Source organism: Ovis aries, chromosome 8 (assembly GCF_016772045.2).
Source record: "Ovis aries strain OAR_USU_Benz2616 breed Rambouillet chromosome 8, ARS-UI_Ramb_v3.0, whole genome shotgun sequence".
NCBI classification, from domain to species: domain Eukaryota; kingdom Metazoa; phylum Chordata; class Mammalia; order Artiodactyla; family Bovidae; genus Ovis; species Ovis aries.
Genome location: NC_056061.1, coordinates 15,327,168 through 15,350,189, shown reverse-complemented (window position 1 = coordinate 15,350,189; position 23,022 = coordinate 15,327,168). Strand labels below are relative to the sequence as shown.

The 23,022-nt window shown below is 35.6% G+C and overlaps 1 protein-coding gene across 50 annotated transcripts in view; it reads right to left on the bottom strand.

The window, feature by feature from the left end:
• The window catches only part of TRDN (triadin), a 406,058-nt gene that overhangs the window by 3,609 nt on the left and 379,427 nt on the right, over positions 1-23,022 (bottom strand). For 29 of the 50 annotated variants that reach the window (XM_060419417.1, XM_060419438.1, XM_060419452.1 and 26 more), the window contains 3 exons: positions 20,171-20,194; positions 3,126-3,167; positions 1,288-1,326 (listed from right to left, as the gene is read on the bottom strand). In XM_060419417.1, the coding sequence (XP_060275400.1) occupies positions 1,288-1,326; positions 3,126-3,167; positions 20,171-20,194 (105 nt within the window). The remainder of the gene's footprint in view (positions 1-1,287; positions 1,327-3,125; positions 3,168-20,170; positions 20,195-23,022) is intronic. The other 21 variants (XM_060419426.1, XM_060419462.1, XM_060419460.1 and 18 more) reach the window with 5 other exon arrangements.

Sequence of the window (23,022 nt, the reverse complement as noted above, 5' to 3'; positions counted from 1 at the left end):
AATGGAATTATTTTATCTATTTACTTCTTTTAAATTAAAATTTTTATTTTGAGATCATTGAAGAGTCACATGAAATTGTAAGAAATGATGCAGAGAGAGCCCATGTATCTGTCACCTAGTGTTCACCAATGGCAACATCTTTGAGAAATGAATGATACTATAATATCCCAACTGGAAAATTGACACCAATATAATCCACCTATCTTATGTTTTAATAATTATTTATGAAATAAGAGATTTTGAGTATTATGTGATACAGCCACAAATTGTTATAAGTAGGTGAACAATTGGGAAAGCATTGCTATATAAATCAAAAACATGCTTAGATCGACTTTATTGACTTTGCAACCATATCTGAAAGTATTAAGACTACTTATTTATTTCTTATTTCATACAACCCGATTATCTGAAGGATTGTAATTTGCTATCCCTCATCTGTTGCAGCAGCCGCAGCATCTAAACAGTGCTTAATATTTTTTCAATGATTTACATATATTAATATAACAGGAAGTGTTTGCTATTATAGAGGTCATTTTTGTAATTTCCTTCAGAAATACATTTAAGAAAGATTGTGGAACCAAGAGAACATTATTGACTTTATTTCCTCAGATAAATGTCTATTTTTTATTTCAAAAGCCTTATGTGATGCAAACTTTGGTTATACTTATAAAAAATTCCTTCCTTTAGCCTGTGCAGCAATGACTTTTATGCATATGTGAATTCAAGATGTATTGCTCTACCATCTGAAGAAAAAATGTCTAATTTGGATGCGCTGGAATAATAAGAAAATAGGACATTGAATATTGATTGCATTATAAAATCAATGATCCCAAAGATTGACTATTAACAGCCTGCCATATATCGAGAAAAATTAAAAGGAACTTTGAATCTTAGAAGTGAGTTTCTCAGCAAGTGAATTGCTGAGACCTATTTCTACATTTTTTTTTAATTTTGATGTAAAAAATTTCAGCATATCACTTCAGCTGTCTTTTCATAAAGCAGACAGTAACACACAGGTAAACACAGATTCAGGTAGAGTATTCAGGATCAGAGCTGTGTAGAATGGTTTGCAATAAAGGCCACTTCAGTCATGAGTTCGTAATTCCTCCAAATATGTGCCTCCTGACTAACATAATGTAAGTGACCTACTTTAATGTTATTCTTCATGTATGTGCTACAAATATTTTTCTTCTAATGCTGGTTTTCTTAAGAGAGTCTAAACTTTTAGTTTATATGTACCAGCTACAGAATGCCTTAGTGGTTTTAATCATATTTTTTTAAACTTACTTTTCTGCTTCTTTGTGGAAGATACATCTTCAGCTTCTTCTAGTGGATACAAAAATATGAAAATAATTACCTTGTACATTCATAGTTATTATACAAATATGTAGGGAAATGAAAAATGTCTTAAAAGGTGCACAATATGAAAGAAACAGGAGTTATTTGCCCTCCTTATAATAAACTCTAGGTTCTTATTCCGGTTCTGTTCAGTCTTTAACTACAAACTTTAGCAGGTTAAGAGCCAGTAATAGAAGAGGAAGCAATGAAAGAAAAGAATGGAAAATGCTGCAGGCAATTGTTCACATAGAAATGGGTCCTGACGCGTTGGATGTTAATGGAGGGTTGGCTTGACACTCATTCTTTTCTTTGAAGAGGTTTTTGATGCTCAGAGTTATAATTTGGTAAGGATGGACTCTTGCTATGAAACAAATGTTTTAATCAAAATAATTTTAAGCTTGTGAGAGACATGAGTTTTAGTGGTCATCCTTGTCGTGAAAGAATAGCATCTTTCTTTAGAAGGCTGGCATCCTGCACCCTTTCCTTCTCTCAGGTGGCTCAGGGACTCTCTTGCTGAAGTGATATGCACCATGTGCCTATCTAACGAAGGATAAATTACACTATTCATTTGAACCCCTTTTCCCAGGTTAGAAGTTCTTAACTGGTGTACACAGATAAACTTTCACGAGTTTCTTGCAAACCTATGAAATGTTAAGATATGAACGTGTGTGTGTGTGTGTTTTGTCTGAAGTAGGTTTTAGATTTCATCAAATTCTAAATGCGTTCAAAAGACTTCCTTCTCAAAGTGTGATCCAGTAGTTCTAACATTACTTGGGAAACTGATATAAACACAGTTATTGGTCTCCAATATCAATTTATTTCATTTCTAAAAGATTTCCAAATGATTTGTATATAAAGTTGTTTGAGAAGTTATGTTCTAGAAGTAAAAAAAAAAATTAAGTTATTGTTCTTAATAATTGTTTTATAACCCCCCCCCACATTTTAGTATTCAAAAATATCTTAAGTGTAAATCGTCTCATAAGAATCAAAAACCTATTCTCTTGTGTCATTTCCCAAAGTTCTGTTTTCCACACTGTTAATTAATTCCAGACACTGCCACAAAACTTGTATTTTGATGACAAGAGCACATCTTAGGCAAACTCTCATTGTCCATAGGCAAGTCTGAAAGTAGAATAGAAAATATCTATTGTATAACAAGCCAAACTAGGAAGGCAGGAAACCCTTCAGGAAAAAAAGAGCATTAAATTAAATTAGTTGAAAACCTTACAATACAGATGAATAAATTTAGTCCTGGAAATACTCGCCTAAGGTCATGGATCTGGTTGTAGCAAATTTTTCTGAGGTTTGACATCAGTCTTCCCTCCCCCTCTCTCTTCCTCCTTCCTTCCATCTTTTCTTTATGCTATTGTTGCTAATATAAGCAAGTTATCTCAATTTTCCTTAATAAATACATATCAATATCATATTTGAACATTTACGTGGTTCTCCTCTGTCAAACAACATTTGTGAAAGGATGATTTTGAAATATTTCTTTTATAATCTAATTGGCCTACAAATTATTTAATAAGTACTTGTAAATAAATCAGTATCCAGTTAGTCTTAAATATATAGAGATATACAGAGATATATAATATATACAGATGTATAATATATATGTATAGCATGCTATATATATATTCCAAATAATGTACAAAAGCAGTTTACAGATAAGTGTACCATCTAAACTTTGCTTAGGTAAAGTTGAGAACCAGAATAGTTAAATAAAACAGATAGAAAAAAATTTACAGACGAGAAATCTCATAGTGAACTGAGGATAACAATCTTACCTTTAGCCTTCTTTGAAGTTGGTACATCTTCAGAATCTTCTCCTAGAGAGTAAAGAAAGATGTATCAATTCATGACCTATTTCCCAAACAGGAGACACTGTATTTAGGGGTTTTTAAGAGATAGACGGTCTCAATCTATAAACTCCGCATCAAGTATCTCTATGAACAAGAACTTTATACCAAATAAAGCAACTTGCCTGTCTGGGACAGAGAGTGGGGAGGAAACAGATGCTGTGCCAGGCCTGTGGTCAGCAGGCCAACAGTCTGGTGGGGGCAAGCAGGACCTGCAGTGATCCTCCCAAACGTGCCTGTCCTCCTCTGACTCTTAAAACTGCCTCCCCAAACCGCAATCACTTTTGGAATTTAGGGAATTTTAAGTAGATAAATTTATACACATATGGCAGATCAAGAGGAAATACTTCATCCACATCTTTTGTTAGCGGACGTCTGATGATTGTAAAGACAATGAAATGGCATGAAAAGCTGAACAAAAGCTCAGACATAAACAATGACCCTTCAGGTGCATTACATACATTGCATGGTCTTTTGTGCAGTCTACTTAAAAGATACGCAGCGGAATAATGTGGCAGTAATTTTAAGTAGCAGATTATTCTAATACAATATAATTAAATGATCTTTGCATATTTATATCAATTTTTAGCACTTATAATGATTGGAAAGAGGGTCAATTTTATATTATTTATTCAGATTTTGCATAACAGCTATTCATAAGTAGTTAGAAAAGGGATAAATATGTTACTATGCAAGTTTTCTCTAGTAGGACAGAAATGTGACCTTTGGGAAGAGATATTACTATGTAAAAGAACAAAATGGGGAAAAACAAAACTACTAGCATTTTTTATGATGCATTATTGAAGTTTCAACCTAATTAGTTTTTAAAATATTTAAATATAGGTTTAACCCAGTTAAATATTGGATTAAGTGGCCTTAAACTGTCCTATCAACAATTATAAATAAAATAATGGTATAAATGATTAAATTATATTTTAAAGAAACATAATATTTAAAAAAATATCAGAATTCTTAGATGAATCAAATAATGATCATATTTGTGTAGTAAAAATCTGCTAATTTCTATGGAAGATGTTTACAAAATTAAAATGGTGCAAGGTCCTTGTACAAGAAAAATGTATATTATTTTTGTAGATAGTAGCACACTTAAAACCAAAGCACTTATTCTCTGGATCTATTTGTTACCCCCAGGGAAATAAATGTGGCTCGAATAAAAACCTTATCTTATTTTCTTTCCAAAAATCGGTATTCTGACCCAGAGTAAACTAACTGCAGGTGATAGAAACTGGCAAGAACTGAGTCACAACCAGATGGAGAACAGAGACAAAGATAAGCAGCAAGCCCTAGGGCAGTTGCCCTAGAGACACAATCTCTGTGTAAGTAACTTAAGAGTAACTGGAATTTACTGAAGGAGGATCAATTCATATGATTTTCATTGCTCAGAATACAAAAAAAAAAAAAGAAAAACTGAGAAAGGCACTACAGCCCACTTACTCTTATAACTTGTGCCTTCACTGGGCAAGTGATGGCTTGGATGAAATATTCAATACTTGACTCTGAATGGGTACAGTCATTATTATAAAAGAAGTATCAAAATGTGCCAGGGAAATTTTAGGGAATGACTTGTTTTAATGGGAGGGGTCATCAGAAAATTATTTTATAAAGAAAGTCTAACTCGAAATAAGCTCTTTCATACAGAGGAGATTTTGACTAAAGGAGACAGTAAGCTTAAAGTGAAGGCTATCAGATGAAGAAAGACTAGATCCAGCAAAAGAAAGGCTATTCAGGACGCACAGCAAACATGGAGGCGGGCAGGAGAAAAGCTGGAAAAAGCAGGATAGGATTGTCATGTGCAAAGGTTTTATAGGTCAGGCTGAGTTGTCTCTACATAATGTCACAGCAAGTGGAAGTTGTTCAAGAGAAAAATAATATTTTAGATGTGTGCAGTAAAAATGACAAAACTAGAATATGTGAGAATGGATTCAGAGAAAGAGATAGGGAATGCATTTTCATAGCAACCCAGAAACCAGTGATCTCTGCAACTAGGAGTCACTAAAGGAGTTGAGAGTAAATGAGGCTTTGTATGTAGAGTTAAATGGAATTGAATACTTTGAGTGCAAGAGATGACTACAGAAAGCAGTAACGTCGTTTTTATTAAGATTGGAGAAAGACGGTGGTGCCATTCCCAGCAATGAGGAAAACCTAAGAAGCACTCATTAACTGAGAATCATGGAAAGTTAATTTTCCTAAGTTCAGTTGTGATGTTGGCCAGTCATGAAGTTTCAATATCTAGAATGAAGCAAGCCAAGGAAGGCAAGATATCTGGAAAAGTTTAGAAGAGATATTCATTGTGTTAATGGGCAAAACTGGGAGGGTTGAGACATCACTTTTAATGATGGCAATAACGCATGTAAGAATTAAAGATTTTAAAATTAAAAAAATAAATAAATGAAAAATAAATTAAAAAAAAAAAGAGTTAATATTTCCTAACACTTAAACCATCTCCTGGTTCCTATTAAGTAATTTCATATGTGCTGGCATATTCAATCCCTACAGCACTTCTCTGCACAGATTCTCTTATTTAAAATCTCCTGTATAGACAGAGTAGAGACGGGTTAAGCACTGCCCAAGGGCATAAAATGAGTGACTGGCAGGGCTAGGACATGAACTCCAAACTGCCGGGGTCAGAGCTGCTTGAATGATTTATATTTAATTCACAAAGAACACACTGTAACCTGCCCTCCTTTGTTCTAAGCACGAATACTAACACATTTCACCTCCTCAGCAAATCTGTGAGAAGGTACTATTATCATTCCTGTTTTACAGAAGGGATCATTAAAGTCTAGAAGGTTCCAGAGCTAGGAAGTGGGAAAATCAGGATTCAGACTTCAGCAACCCACTCTGGTTTCCAGAGACTGTGCTGTTCACCACTAAGCAATCCTACCTCTCAAAACTGGCCTTCTAAACTCAGTCTTCTCTGATTCTAGAACATTATATTGCTGTTAGCATTATATTGTTTAACAAGTATCTGCCAGAAGGCTCAGACAGAGTCAATTCACACACGAGCCATGCACTTGTGCAGAGCAGAGATGAACCAGTGTTTATATTCCTCTGCTCTTTCAACAATCTGTTCTCCTTTGGTGTGGATGAACAGAAGAGTTACCTAGCTGTGTTTGGAAACAGTAGTGAAGAGTAAAAGGTAATACCTGTTTTGTTTGCCTAACCACTTCAGTTTAATCATACACCAAACAATGGAGAATAAAAATGTATTATTTTGACTTTCAAACTGAGGACTCCATCCTATACTTTCATAGAAACTGAATATTGCTTGGAGTTAAAGCCTCAAGATGTGATGAAGAACTGGTGGGAAGCTTTGTCCAGAAGTGTGGCTGTAAATGAAAGCAGAACAAAAGCACAAGAGCTTCAGGAACAGAAAGGGTAAAAGACATTTCATACAAGGGAATCATCGGAAGATGTTTGTCAGCAGGAGGAAGAGGATCTTTTAAAGTGAGAAATGAAAGTGCGGGATTGAGGGAGCAAGATCAGGGGAGACAAGAAAGGACAGAGTCAAGGAGGACATGGAGTGATAAATCTTGGCAGAAGCAAAGCTTCTTCACTTGAGCTTGAGAGGGTAGTGGTGGGTAAAAAAGTGAAAAGAAGAAAAGAGCTTGTATTTTGGAGAGAAGCAAAATGTTAAAGGATACACGTTGATGGCATATATTGTATATTTTTGTTATTTTTACAGATAACATTTTTCTGTGTAGTGCCCAGTCTGCTCTGCATACTCTTAGCAAACAGGATAAATAAATAAAAACTACCTAAATAATGCATGTATGTACCAGCAGTTACTGTTTATTTCTACTGGCAGTCTATTCTGATTTGTGTAGAGTTTCAAGAAATGCTCATAGGTAAGCATCTGGCATCCTGAAGCACAGACACAAAAGTAGCTTAGCATGGATTTTTGTATTCTTCTTCACTCCTCTCAGTTCACCTTATTCACAGCATCACCTTGTGCCTGCAGACTTATTGAAAGCTTCAAATTATCTTCTCAACTGATTTGCTAGATTATGTGTAAATAGCTTGACAGAATATTATATTCTAAGAGTTTATATTTTTTTCAAGACATCCTAAGAATCTACAGTAGTTCCAGGCAACAGTGGACGGCCAGTTTATTTTAGCTATCAGGTGTGAATAGCTACTTCTACACATGTTATTATTTTAAATGGTGGTGAGTTTTAAAGAAAATTAACTGCTACACTGAGCAATATCCACAGATTCCTGGAACTGACCACAGGGAGTAACAAAGTATGCAGAGACAGTTCACATTTGGAACCTGCACAGAGTGAAGCCAAGGGTATTCAATAAGCGTGTGCAATCCTTTCTGAGTGTCTATTCTGTCACTCTAAGGACAAGACATGACTGTCTTGAGGGCAATGTCAGAACAACTTAACATCACCAATAAATGAATGAGGCCACATTGTTGGTATCTGAAGACTAATAATGGACAGTGACAGACATTTTACCAACTATGCCTTCTACACTGACTTTCTCTGTGCTGTGCCATGCTAAGTCCCTTTTGTGTCTGACTCTTTGTGACCCCCTGGACTGTAGCCTGCCAGGCTCCTCTGTCCATGGGATTCTCCAGCCAAGAACACTGGAGTGGGTTGCTGTGCCCTCCTCCAGGGGATTTTCCCAACCTGGGGGTGGAACCCACGTCTCCTACGTCTACTGCATTAGCAGGCAGGTTCTTTACCACTAGCACCACTTGGGAAGCCCTGGGAGTTTCTTTGGCGTCTATCAGAAGGAGGGATCAGAGGGAGTGAGCCCAGCAGCTAGTACCTATTTAGAAGGCTTCAGCCAAAAGTAACTGCTCCATTTTTTATTTTTTTTCCTCCTGGAACAAAATCTCCATGAATTTTATCACTCGTGTTCTAAAAAAGTGGATTGCTTTAAGTCCACATCAAAATAAGTGAGATTTTAAAATTATTATTTTATCTCATTTTTTCATCCATTTTGACACAAAAGGCTTATAAGAAAAGCCTGTCTCTAACTAGGGAAGTAACCTTTTATCATCATTATCACCATCATTATCATCATCATCCTCACAGACTGCAATTAATGATCACTTACTATGCACAAATCACTTGTGAGCTCTATTTTATCTTACTTAATCTTCCCAAAGTTTCAAAGAGGTAATTTTAATGTCATTATTCACATTCAAAAAATAAGGCTACTGAGTACAAAGATGTTAAGCAATTTACCCAAACTTTTAAGTCAGGATGGGAATTCAGTCCATCTAAAGCCAGTTTCCCTGTTATCAGCCACAACCCTATGAGGATGTTCATATTTCTACCATGTATTCATTTCTAAATTGTTTTAAGAAACCCTACACTGATATTAGTATCCATTAAGAGTCCATTCCAGCAAACAATCTCTAACAATATTCCATTTCAGCAAGGGGCATCCAAGAAAAAAAGGAGTCAATAATTTTATCCTGAATTAAGTTTTCATCCATATACTACAAGGAAGTGTGTTTTATTTTTTTTTTTTAAAGGTTTGTGTCTATATGTATTAACTGACGATGAGGATGGTTTGCTTGAAAGAAGATTAAATTGAGGCTTCTATGAGTCAAGCTTTCTACAATTTTAACAACAGATTTAGTTTTGTACAATTGTCTAGAACTAGACTATCAGATATTCTACTTTTTAATTTAAGGCAGGAATCTTGGTTAAAATGCGATTTGTGGGCAACATTAAAAATACTAGTAGGCACAAATACTTCTGATAATATGGCAGACAACAACAACGACTATGAAAGCGCATCTTTTGTTGCAGTGCTGGACTCAGAGGACATAAGGAAAATCTCCAAACAGAATCCCTCCTCCTGCCCCAGAAACAGGGGAGAAATCTTGCTGATACATGAAGGGTGAGGTCATCCTGAGGACAAGTGATGACCTTAAAATTGGAACTCAAAAACTAAGTGTGCAAGGAGCAAAGTGGGAGTGCAGGGCCTAAGATTCGTTTCTATGCCAGGGATGGTAGGATGAAAATATAACTGACCTAGGGGGTTTTGAGAAGATAACAGCAATACAGTATTTAAATTTCCTCCAAATCCCACCATAAGAACAGACAGCAAAAACCACAGGCAATATTTACTACAAAATGCAATGAACCCTACAATACTTATGGATGGGGACAATCAGACAGTCAAAAACCCTCAGAGATCAGTGTTTTCAGAAAAGAAAGTGTAAGGAAATAATGGGGATTCTGAGAAACCTGAAAATAAGGACCCCTCCTACAGCCAACAGGTATTTTCTGAAAAGTGAGAGAGAATAATTTTTGATCATCAGCTGAAACTAAGAGGGACTTTGCCCAGTGTTCAGCAGACGAGCATAAATGGTTCACCATGAGTCTGAGTGCTCCTGCCATCAGCTACTCTATGACCCTGAGAAACTGAAAAGCTAGTGCTGACCCCCAAGACGAGACACCTCAGGTGGGAAGAAATTGCTAGGAGTAGAACAAACTGGAGCAGAACAGGGACAATGGAGACAAAGAAAGATAAAGTCAGACAGAAATGAGGGAAAGAAAAACAATGTGATTTCATGAAGTCTCAAACACAGAAAAGACCATCACGAATGAGAGTCCAAAGAAGCAGCAAACGACCAAGTTATATCACAAAGTGCTTCATATTCAAAATTTAATATATTATGAATGTTTTAAGAAATAAAATGTAAAGTTATGAATAAGAACAAGCAACAGGTGATTGTGAAAATAACAAGTAAGATTTTAAAATAACTATTATGAGAAAAATATAAAGTATAGGGTTCAAGAAATAACTAGTGAATATATGTTGAAGCGAAGTGAAGTTGCTCAGTCGTGTCCAACTCTTTGCAACCCCATAGACTGTTGCCTAACAGGGTCCTCCGTCCATGGGATTTTCCAGGCAAGAGTATTGGAGTGGGTTGTTAGAAGGGATCAAATTATACTACATATGGCATAGAGACGTAAGATGAAATACTTAAAAGAGGTGTTGAAAGAGAAGAAATAATATACATAACCAACACGTTCCTAATCAGCAGAAAAAAATGAAGACACATGTTTGAAGAATAAAGGCTATTAATCCCTCAAATTGGTAAAAGAAAGAAAATGTATACTGGAAGCATTTCACAATAAAAATAAGCTTATTCCAATAAACTTGACTGAGACTGCAGCAGATAAAATGCAAAGATAAAATATTTAAAGAATCCAGAAAGAAAAGATAGATCATATAAGAAGAAATGACAATTCAACTGAACAGAATTCTCCCACCTCAGTGGAAGAAGAAAAACCAAGACAGTGGAATAATACACTGAAAATGTTCAAAGAGTGATAACTGGTGACCTAGATATGTGCCTAGCAGAATGCTCTCAGGAATGAGGATTACTTAAAGACATTGTCAGAGAAATAAAAAGAGTATATTTTCCACCAATAGGTTTTGCTCAAGGCACTTCTAAAGAAGATGCTCTTGAAAGAAGTAGGACAGTAAAAGAAATTCAGAGATGCAAATGAAATGGTAAATAGTAACATTGGTAAACATATGGGTAAAGAGAGACACATACTGATTGAAAAGATAATACTAACAAAATCTGACATTCATATAGTTTAAAGGTTAGAACTAAAAATACTGAACAAAATTAGCATGTAAATCAGGATTAGAAATTCTAGGGAAACATCTACTTCTGCCTCATTGACTACGCTAAAGCTTTTGACTGTGTGGATCACAATAAACTGCAGAAAATTCTTAAAGAGATGGGAATACCAACCACCTTGCCTGTCTCTTGCGAAACCTGTATGCAGGTTAAGAAGCAACAGTTAGAATCTTAAACAACTAACTGGTTCCAAACTGGGAAAGGAGTATGACAAGGCTGTATATTGTCACTCTGCTTATTTAACTTAATGCCAGGCGGGATGAATCACAACTGGAATCAAGATTGCTGGGAGAAATATTAACAACCTCAGGTATGCACATGATATCACTCCAATGGCAGAAAGTGGAGAGGCACTAAAGAGCTTCCGAATGAGGATGAAAGAGGAGAGTGAAAAAGCTGGCTCAAAACTCAATACCCAGAAAACTAAGATCATGGCATCTGGTCCCATCACTTCATGGCAAACAGAAAGGGAAAAAGTGGAAGCAGTGACGGATTTTATTTTCTTGGGCTCCAAAATCACTGTGGATGGTGACTGGAGCCATGAAATCAGAAGATGTTTGCTGCTTGGAAATAAAGTTACGACAAACTTAGATAGCATATTAAAAAGCATAGACGTCACTTGGGCAACAAAGTTCAGTCTCGACAAAAGTATGGTTTTTCCAGAAGTCACGTATGGTAAGAGTTGGACCAAAAATAAAGCTGCGCACCGAAAAACTGATGTCTTTGAATTACGGTACTGGAGAAGACTCTTGAGAGTCTCTTGGACAGTAAGGAGTTCAAACCAGTTAATCCTAAAGGAAATCAACCCTGAAGATCCATTGGAAGGACTGATGCTGAAGCTGAAGCTCAAACACTTTGGCCACCTGATGCAAAGAGCGACTCACTGGAAAAGACCTTGATGCTGGGAAAGATTGAAAGCAAAAGGAGAAGAGGACAGCAGAAAATGAGATGGTTAGATAGCGTCATCAGCTCAATGGACATGAATCTGAACACACCTTCCAGGAGACAGCGAAGGATATCCTGGAGTGCTCTGGCCGTGGCATTGCAAAGAGTCAGACACAACTTGCAGAATGAACACAGTTTAATGTATATAGAATTTTGCTTCTAACCATTAGAAAATGAATATTATTCTCAATGATACAGGGAAATTTACTAAAACAGATAATGTATTATTTCATAAGATAAGAGCTCAACACATTCCAAAGAGTAGACCACTTTCTCTGATTACTACACAATTAAGTTAGAAGTTGATTAAGAGGATAATCTTTATAATTCCCATAGGCTTGAAAATGTTTAAGTATTTAAAATTCTAAAACTTCTAGAAATATACTAATGTAAACAATTACAATGGAATTAAGAAATACTTTAAAATGAATGATAATGAAAATACTACATATAAAGAAGCTTGGGAGAGGCTGTCGAAGTAGTACTTAAAGGAAAATATATTACTTGCAATACATGTAGAAAGGGTAAAGAGTAATAAAATAAACATACATAATAAGATGTTTAAAAAGGAACACACAAATCTTAAATCAGAATCAAAGCAAATATCCATCAATAGTAGAATAGATTAAAATGCATTTATTCACAAAGTGCTATATTATACAACAGTGAAAATGAAATATAACTACACAAAACAAGGATTTGAGAAGCATAGCATTAAGTAAAAAAAAAAAAAAGAATATATCTTACAATGTAAGATAAAATTAGAAAGGAAAGTGATAAAATTAGAAAAAAAATTAAGAGAATTTAAAAAAAAATCAGTGTATTAGTTAGTTCTACCAGGAATCAAGAGATAGGATGGAGAGAGTTCAGAGGTAAAGTCACATCATAGTATCTAGTTTTTAAATATACACTTACATGTTATTTTGTTTATGTAAGATATCAAATAATAAAATTCTTTTAAATAATATGAGCTTGTGGAGAAGAAAAGTAAATTAAAATTTTAACATTAATTTGCATGCAAAGATGAATTATAGAAAAGGATAATCATCTCTCTTGTTAAATCTTCATTTCCTGAGGAATTAATTTAGAAATGGGACAGTCTCTTTTCCTCTTTCTGTTTTTAAGTATTTAATCAATCCCACTGGTTTCAACAACGAATAAGGTAATTATAAAATAATTATTTAAATCAATGGAGATACTCTTTTTAAAAAATGGTCAAAGAATTTTAATAGACCACAGAGCGATTTAAGAGTCATTTACAGTGTCTGCAATTTAGGTTTAGTTTGGGGGCAATATTTTGGTCAACATTAGGCAAATGAATTCAAGATACAACTGGCATTAATGACACCATTCAAACTTACTCTGTAAAAGTAAGCAAACAATGTTTCAAGACATTTTCTGTAACTGCATCGAATCAGATTATTAAGCTTTCTGTGCAGCACTAGAAATGTGACTGGCATATGTTGTGTAATAACAAAATTGATTCACTTCTTTGAAAGTTAAAGTGTTGATATGCCACCATTAGTTAATGGCATACTATTAATATTTTTATTAGCAAATCAATTAGTCTGAGATAACATAAATAATTTGATTTAGTCATGAATTAACTCTTACAGGACTTTAGGTTGTATCTGATCTCTTTAGAAAAGATCATTATTTTAATTGTTTATAAAAGGGAATTACATATAATATTAACATAAACCAAAGCATACTCTGTGTTTAAAGGTTTAAGAGAATTAGTTCCTTTTGCCACTATAGTAACACTTTATAGTTCACTGACTCATTAACAGTTTCATGATTGTCTGAATTCATGACTGTCTGACAAAGTCAAACTTTCTTTCAAATAGCAGTAACATGTTTATTAGGAAATTCTGGCTTTCTGAAATTCTTGAAAATTTTCAATCCAGGGATATATAATCAATAAAAACAGTTTATGCTTTTATTAATGACAAATGTGTAATTCAGTTATATGTAATTATAATCTTACAAAAGAAGGGCTTAACCTAAGATATATCAAACATGTAAATGAGGAAAAAGACTATTAGCCTTTACATCCATAGAAACTTTAATTTTATCTGTGCTTATTTAAATTTTCAGACAAAATCACAAAGTAGCTGAATTTGATATCTAAAAGTATCCACTATATGTTAATATTGATGCAAATTACTTATTAGTTTACCAAATTTATACACAAAAAAATGCAGAACCAAAAGATGAATGAACATTTTAAAAGTCAGAAAGCATTAGAAAGCAAATTACAAATGAAAGCAACAAAGGAAGTTATATAAAAAATGAAACTCCTGGCTAGTCCTCTGCTGGGTTTGCTTAAGTTTTATTAAAAAAATAGTTAACTTCTGTAAAACATTAATATTTATCAGTATTTTATGAAAAAGTTAAATTAATTATTTTAATGCAAATATTTGATCTCAGAGACTTTACAGTCATTCAAACCTGTCTACACATATAATTTTGGTGAGGTGCTAACAGTAATATCCTCACTATTTATGATCAGAGAAAAATGTTACAGAAAAAGGTGTCAAAGTTAAATTTCTACATAGAATAATTTTAAGAAGAGTTCTTAATACATCACTTCTTTTAAAGTACTCATTTTGACCAAGCCAACTTAGCTTTCAGTTCAGTTTAGTTTAGTCGATCAGTCGGGTCCGACTCTTTGAGACCCCATGAATTGCAGCAAGCCAGGCCTCCCTGTCCATCACCAACTCCTGGAGTACACTCAGACTCACGTCCATCGAGTCAGTGATGCCGTCCAGCCATCTCATTCTCTGCCAACCCCTTCTCCTTCTGCCCCCAATCCCTCCCAGCATCAGAGTCTTTTCCAATGAGTCAACTCTTTGCAAGAGGTGGCCAAAGTACTGGAGTTTCAGCTTCAGCATCATTCCCTCCAAAGAAATCCCAGGGCTGATCTTTAGGATGGACTGCTTGGATCTCCTTGCAGTCCAAGGGACTCTCAAGAGTCTTCTCCAACACCACAGTTCAAAAGCATCAATTCTTCAGTGCTCAATTTTCTTCATAGTTCAACTCTCTAATCCATACATGACTACTGGAAAAACCATAGCTCTGACTAGATGGACCTTTGTTGGCAAAGTGATGTCTCTGCTTTTGAATATGCTATCTTGGTTGGTCATAACGTTCCTTCCAAGGAGCAAGCGTCTTTTAATTTTATGGCTGCAGTCACCATCTGCAGTGATTTTGGAGCCCCCCAAAATAAAGTCTGACACTGTTTCCACTGTTTCCCCATCTATTTCCTTTCCTTAATTATAAATACAATATAAATATACTGTCAGTGTCTCAGCTATGTCAAGAACCTTGATACTCTTCTGGGTGCAAGACTTCCCTTGGCCCATTTGTTTTTTAAAGACTATAGTTCCTCACTCCCTTGCTTTTGTTTCCTGTTTTGCCTACAGGCAAGTTCTTGGGAATGATGTTTCACATAACTTTTTTGTACACAATTTTTTCTCAAGGAAAAAGTTTTCCAAAGCCTTAAAATATTAATATCAGCAAGAAATAATTACACTCTAAAATTCAAGAATGTGAATATTTGTTTTGCTTTTAATTTTTAAAGTATCAGTAATTATATCTTAAATATAGTACACTTTCATGCCTCTTGATGTCTTCCTCAAAACTCTGTGGAAAGGTAATTTCATTATATATTTACCATACATACAAAGAGAAAAATTCAGAATGAAAATTAAATGACCATTCAGAAATTAGAAATCTATATCCTTTGAAAAAGTAAACCCACAGAACAAATATCAATTAAACCATAATAGTCTGTGAATCATGGAAATTTTGATTTTCCAATGTTACTTTCACTGATGTAATAAAGAAATACTATTATATTGCCAATTATTTTATATTCCTAAAACAAACCCTCAGGTAGCTGAGAATCTAATCCACAGGGATGATTTCAAGAATCTCAATCAGAGTAAGCCACGAGATTTCAGAAAGAGATACTGCTTCTCTCTTTTACATCAATCTTTTCCCACATATTAACAGTCTCCCCCATTCCCAACAAAAAAAATCTGGGAATGAATAATGGTCTGTGTGCATCCAACACCAAAGCAGAAAAAATGATATAGCAGAGGTGGAAGACCTGGTTCTGTTCAGAAGACAAGAGATACAGGCCCTAGTGGTGGAGAGAATGGTTAGAAGGGAGCAATGGGCACAAAGGAACTATTTCAACTCCCTTTAGTTAAAGACAGATAGCTAAAAAATAAATTAGAAGTCTGACAAAAGAAAAATTACTTAATGTTGAAAAGAGAGTCCAGGAAAAGAACAGTGGTTCTTTAGTTTAAATTATCTTTAGTATGTTCTACTTGATACGTATCTGAGGCAGCGTTTGATAATTACCTCTAAAAAGGCATGATGAAAAGTATGTGCTATAAAAACATAATTTTCATATATACACAAAACAAGTTTATTAAAATGCATTATTTCGTGATGTCTTGGACACTTATATCTTATTATCCACCAGATCAATATATTTTCTTCCTCACACATTTCTCTTTTCAGTTACTAATCATATTCTTACTACGTCTATTAGTGCTATTCTCACGAGGTTAGACTTTCCAACAATTCCTCCACATTTCACTGCTTTACACAAAAGAAACCATAGCCCTCTGTGGCAAAAAGTCTAGAGTTCCTTGATGGGCAGGTTCTCTACCTCATAGTCTCAACCTATCTGTTCTTACATCTCACTGCTTTCTAAAACAAGCCAAAGCAATTTTAAGAAAGAAAAACTGAACTGGAGGAATTAGGCTCCCTGACTTCAGATTATACTGCAAAGCTAGAGTAATCAAAACAGCATATCACTGGCACAAAAACAGAAATTGACATCAATGGAATGGGATAAAAAGCCCAGAAATAACCCCCTACATATATGGTCAATTAACCTATGACAAAGGGAGCAAGAATACACAATGAAGAAAAGACAGTCTCTTCAATAAATGATGCTGGGAAAACTGAACAGCTACATGTTAAAGAATGAAACTAGAACATTCTCTAACATCATGCACAAAAATAAACTCCAAATGGACTGAAGACCTAAATTTAAGATTAGATACTATAAAACTCCTAGAGGAAAATATAGGCAGAACTCTTTTTGATATAAACTGTATCTGTATCTTTTTGAATCATTTTCCTAGAGCAATGGAAATAAAAACAAAAATAAACAAATGGAACCTAATTACACTTAAAGGCTTTTGCAAAACAAAGAAAATTATAAACAAGACAAAAAGACAATCTACAGAATGGGAGAAAATATTTGCAAATGATGCAACTAACAAGGGATTAATCTCCAAAGTATACAAACAGCTCACAGATAAATTTTTGATTGGCAACTTCTGATGTGCTAAGTCTAGTTAGTATCAGAATTGAATTGAATTGTAGGACAGCTGGTGTCACAGAGAAATGCTTGGTATGAAAACAATCTTACTTGCCTCATGTCGGAAGTGTTAGGAGTGTGGTGGCGTGAGAGTAAAGGAGAAATACACAGGAGAAGTGAGTTTTTCTTTATAACTTCTTTTGCCAATTATCCACCATGAACTTCCAGATGTTCAAGCTGGTTTTAGAAAAGGCAGAGGAACCAGAGATCAAATTGCCAACATCCACTGGATCATCGAAAAAGCAAGAGAGTTCCAGAAAAACATCTATTTCTGCTTTATTGACTATGCGAAAGCCTTTGACTGTCTGGATCGCAATCAACTGTGGAAAATTCTGAAAGAGACACGAATACTAGACCATCTGACCTGCCTCTTGAGAAACCTACATGCAAGTTAGGAAGCAACAGTTAGAACTCTACATGGAAAAACAGACTGGTTCCATATAGGAAAAGGAATGTGTCAAGGCTGTATTGTCACCCTGCTTATTTAACTTCAATGCAGAGTACATCATGAGAAACGCTGGGCTGGAGGAAGCACAAGCTGGAATCAAGATTACCGGGAGAAATATCAATAACCTCAGATATGCAGATGACACCACCCTTATGGCAGAAAGTGAAGAGGAACTCAAAAACCTCTTGATGAAAGTGAAAGAGGAGAGTGAAAAAGTTGGCTTAAAGCTCAACATTCAGAAAACGAAGATCATGGCATCTGGTCCCATCACTTCACGGGAAATAGATGGGGAAACAGTGGAAACAGTGTCAGACCATATTTTTCTGGGCTCCAAAATCACTGTAGATGGTGACTGCAGCCATGAAATTAAAAGACACTTACTCCTTAGAAGGAAAGTTACGACCAACTTAGATAACATATTCAAAAGCAGAGACATTACTTTGCTAACAAAGGTCCATCTAGTCAAGGCTATGGTTTTTCCAGTGGTCATGTATGGATGTGAGAGTTGGACTGTGAAGAAAGCTGAGTGCCGGAAAATTGATGCTTTTGAACTGTGGTGTTGGAGAAGACTCTTGAGAGTCCCTTGGACTGCAAGGAGATCTAACCAGTCCATTCTAAAAGAGATCAGTCCTCGGTGTTCTTTGGAAGGACTGATGCTAAAGCTGAAACTCCAATACATTGGACACCTCATGGGAAGAGTTGACTCATTGGAAAAGACCCTGATGCTGGGGGAGGGATTGGGGGCAGGAGGAGAAGAGGACAACAAAGGATGAGATGGCTGGATGTCATCACCGACTCGATGGACGTGAGTTTGGGTGAACTCCGGGAGTTGGAGATGGACAGGGAGGCCTGGTGTGCTGCAGTTCATGGGGTCTCAAAGAGTTGGACATGACTGAGCAACTGAACTGAACTGAATTGAACTATTTTTCAAATACAAATTGTAGATTTACTTCCTAAATGAAATCTATCCTGACAACCTTTGGCCATAGGGGAAGCGTGTGGAGTGAGACAGTTTCTGAGGGTTTTCTGAAGATCAAATATTAGCTTTGCCTGTGCATCAGTGAGACGGTGCTGTAACCTTGTAATTATTTTCCTTTCTGTTAAAATTCTGAAGCAAGTCCATATGGAGCTCTATTACTTGCAGTCAAGGAACTTTGAATGAGATATATGGCAAGTACCACCTTTACTGATTGTCTTATATCGTCCTTATTACTCACTAAATATTGAACATAGCAGAAATACTCAATAAATCCTGAGAACTGCTCCGCCCAACGCAGTAGCCACTGACCTCCTGGGCTGTTAGGGAATTGAAATACAGCTAGTGCAAATCAAAATGTGCCATAAGTGTAAAATACACCCACAATTTCAGACTCAATAAAAAATTAAACTATCAAAATACTTTTATATAGATTACATTTTGAAAAAATATTTGAAAATAGAATCAGATACAAATATTAAAATTGTTTTCATCTATTTGTTTTTACCCTTTTAATGTGTCTGTGCTATGCTTAGTTTCTCAGTTGTGCCCAGCTCTTTGCTACCGCATGGACTGGGGCCTGCCAAGCTCCTCTGTTCATGTAGATTCTCCAGGGAAGAATACTGGAGTGGGTTGCCATGCCTTTCTCCAGGGGATCTGCCCAACCCAGGGGTCAAACCTAGGTCTCTTGCATTGCAGGATGTTTCTTTACAATCTGGACCCCCAGTGAAGCCCAAGAATACTGGAGTGGGTAGTCTATCCCATCTCCAGAGGAGCTTCCCAACCCAGGAATCAAACCGGGGTCTCCAGCATTGCAGGTGGATTCTTTATCAGGTGAGCTACCAGGGAAGCCCTTTAATGTATCTACTTGAAAATTTAAAACTACAGATGTGGCTCTAGTGATACTGCCTTAGATAGCACTGATTTAAAATCATTTGTCTTCTTAAATCCGGAAACTTGAGAAGGAAATTTGCTATTTCCCAGAATTTTAAGATTTATAGGAAAATTCATAGTTCTATCATGTTTCATTTGAGCTGCTATCTACACCTATATCTTGGTATTTCACAGAGTATTTTCTGAGACTTTGGTCACTGTATGTTACATATAAGATTAGATCCATTCCTAACCATGTATTCTTTTTCAGACATATAATTAAGTTAATGAACATTAGAAAACAACAGCAAAGCAAGCATTATTGTGCAAGCAGATGTGCTCTATTCCAGATGTTTAGTGATTGAGGGTTGAAGACCAAAGTAGGATTATTTTATTCCATTCAACCCTAATCACTGAAAAGTATGTATTGAATGCAAGTCACTTTAATCTTCAGGCTTAAGAACAATATAAGGTATTTGTTACAAGTTATTTTAATAATGCAGTTTTGCTTTTTAAGTTTCAACATAAATAAGATGAAAAGTCATCAAAATCCTGTCAGGTTTAATATGAAATGACTAAATTTCTGAACACATTAAAAAAATAAATATTTCATGAATTTCAGCTTGAAATTCATACTGTATGCCAAAGAGAATTTATTATCAATACAAGCAGTACTTACTTGATACTCTTGAGGGTTTTTCTACTAAAAATAAAGAAAACAAGTCTTGTTTAACTCAGGTAAAATACAAAGATATTATACATCAATAGACTGCATAAAAATATCTAGTATCCCTTGACTTTCTTCTTTATTTTTCATGAGTTACTGCATAAGTGGAGCTCTATAATGTCTGATAACATGGATCTTTGAATATCTTAATTGTTATTATGTGAGACATCAAAAAAGTTATTAATCATTGCAGGTGTCACAACATACTTATGCTTTTAAACAGGCTTACTGAAATCATCAGGATCTTTGTTAAATTGTTTCGGTTAAACTATAATTATACCTTAACACCAGTGAAATTACTTTGCATGATTTAATTAATCTAAATACTTGCTTTAAACTTTCCAAATTCCACAAAATATATTATTGAGAATTATTTTCCTTTTAGACATGAATAAAAACAAATACATATTAGACTGTAAAATATAAACCTTCAAAAGGAACATGAAAAGTCAACTAAATTTTCATATTTATTTGTTTCAATGAGAGATTATAATTCTTCAAATATGTTTTTCCATTAAACCCTATATATTCAGGATGAAGATATAAAGTGAAATGACTGTCTTAAATATAGCAGACTTTCTAACTTTCTGAAACAGAGAGAATGGGTAACATTCATATTCCATTAATGTCTAATTTAAAGGGCTAGGTTTGAAAATATAATTTTTAAGGAATCTGCATAGCATGTTTTACTTTAAGACTTGTAGAGTTTCTGATCTATCCTAATAATTGCAAAGTCACAAAAGTTAGGTTAATGGAATTCAGAAAAATACTTTAGAAAAGCTAATGTTATAATCTTTCCTTTCTAAATAGCATTGGCTAAAGAGACAGGAGTTTAGATGTAACGAACCATTACCTGAGTGAAGGAATGAATCGAATGTGCTGATATGCTCAACTAGTTCTAGGTTAGACTTATGCTTTCAGTTCAGTTGCTCAGAAGAGTCCGACTCTTTGAGACTCCATAAACCACAGCACGTCAGGCCTCCCTATCCATCACCAACTGCCAGAGTTTACCCAAACTCATGTCCTTGAGTCGGTGATGTCATCCAACCATCTCATCCTCTGTTTTCCCCTTCTCCTCCCGCCCTCAATCTTTCCCAGCATCAGGATCTTTTCAAATGAGCCAGCTCTTCGCTTCAGGTGGCCAAAGTATTGGAGTTTCAGCTTCAACATCAGTCCTTCCAATGAACACCCAGGACTGATCTCCTTTAGGATGGACTGGTTGGATCTCCTTGCAGTCCAAGGGACTCTCAAGAGTCTTCTCCAACACTACAGTTCAAAAGCATCAATTCTTCAGTGCTCAGCTTTCTTTATAGTCCAAATCTCACATCCATACATGACTACTGTAAAAACCATAGCCTTGACTAGATGGATCTTGTTGGCAAAATAATGTCTCTGTTTTTTAATATGCTGTCTAGTCTAGGCTGATCATAACTTTCCATCCAAGCAGTAAGCATCTTTTAATTTCATGGCTGCAATCACCATCTGCAGTGATTTTGGAGCCCCAAAAAATAAAGTCTGACACTGCTTCCACTGTTTCCCTTTCTCTTTGCCATGAAGTAATGGGTCCGGATACCATGATCTCAGTTTTCTGAATGTTGAGCTTTAGGTCAACTTTTTCACTCTCCTCTTTCAGTTAAATCAAGAGGCTTTTTAATTCTTCACCTGTTGCCATAAGGGTGGTGTCATATGCATATCTGAGTTTATTGATATTACTCCTGACAATCTTGATTCCAGCTTGTGCTCTTCCAGCCCAGCATTTCTCATGAGGTACTCTGCATTGAAGTTAAATGAGCAGGGTGACAATATACAGCCTTGACATACTCCTTTTCCTAGTTGGAACCAGTCTGTTGTTCCATGTCCAGTTCTAACTGTTGCTTCCTGACCTGCATACAGGTTTCTCAAGAGGCAGGTCAGGTGGTCTGGTATTCCCATCTCTTTCAGAATTTTCCACAGTTTATTGTGATCCACACAGTCAAAGGCTTTGGCATAGTCAATAAAGCAGAAATAGATGTTTTTCTGGAACTCTCTTGCTTTCTCAATGATCCAGTGGATGTTGGCAATTTGATCTCTGGTTCCTCTGCCTTTTCTAAAACCAGCTTGAAAATCCGGAAGTTCATGGTTCATGCATTGCTAAAGCCTGGCCTGGAGAATTTTGAGCATTACTTTACTAGCATGTGAGATGAGTGCAATTGTGCAGTAGTTTGAGCATTCTTTGGCATTGCCTTTCTTTGGGATTGGAATGAAAACTGACCTTTTCCAGTGTTGTGGCCACTGCTGAGTTTTCTAAATTTGCTGGCATATTGAGTGCAGCCCTTTCACAGCACTGTCTTTTAGGACTTCAAATAGCTCAACTGGGATTCCATCACCTCCACAAGCTTTGTTCGTAGTGATGCTTTCTAAGGCCCACTTGACTTTGCATTCCAGGATGTCTGGCTCTAGGTGAGTGATCACACCATAGTGATTATCTGGGTCATGAAGATCTTTTTTGTACAGTTCTTCTGTGTATTTTTGCCATTTCTTCTTAATATCTTCTGCTTCTGTTAGGTCCCTATCATTTCTGTCATTTATTGAGCCCGTCTTTACATGAAATGTTCCCTTGGTATCTCTAATTTTCTTGAAGAGATCTCTAGTCTTTCCCATTCTATTGTTTTCCCCTATTTCTTTGCATTGATCACAGAGCAAGGCTTTCTTATCTCTCCTTGCTATTCTTTGGAACTCTGCATTCAAATGGGTATATCTTTATCATGGTAATTCAAGTCTATGCCCCGACCAATAACGCTGAAGAAGCTGAAGTTGAACGGTTC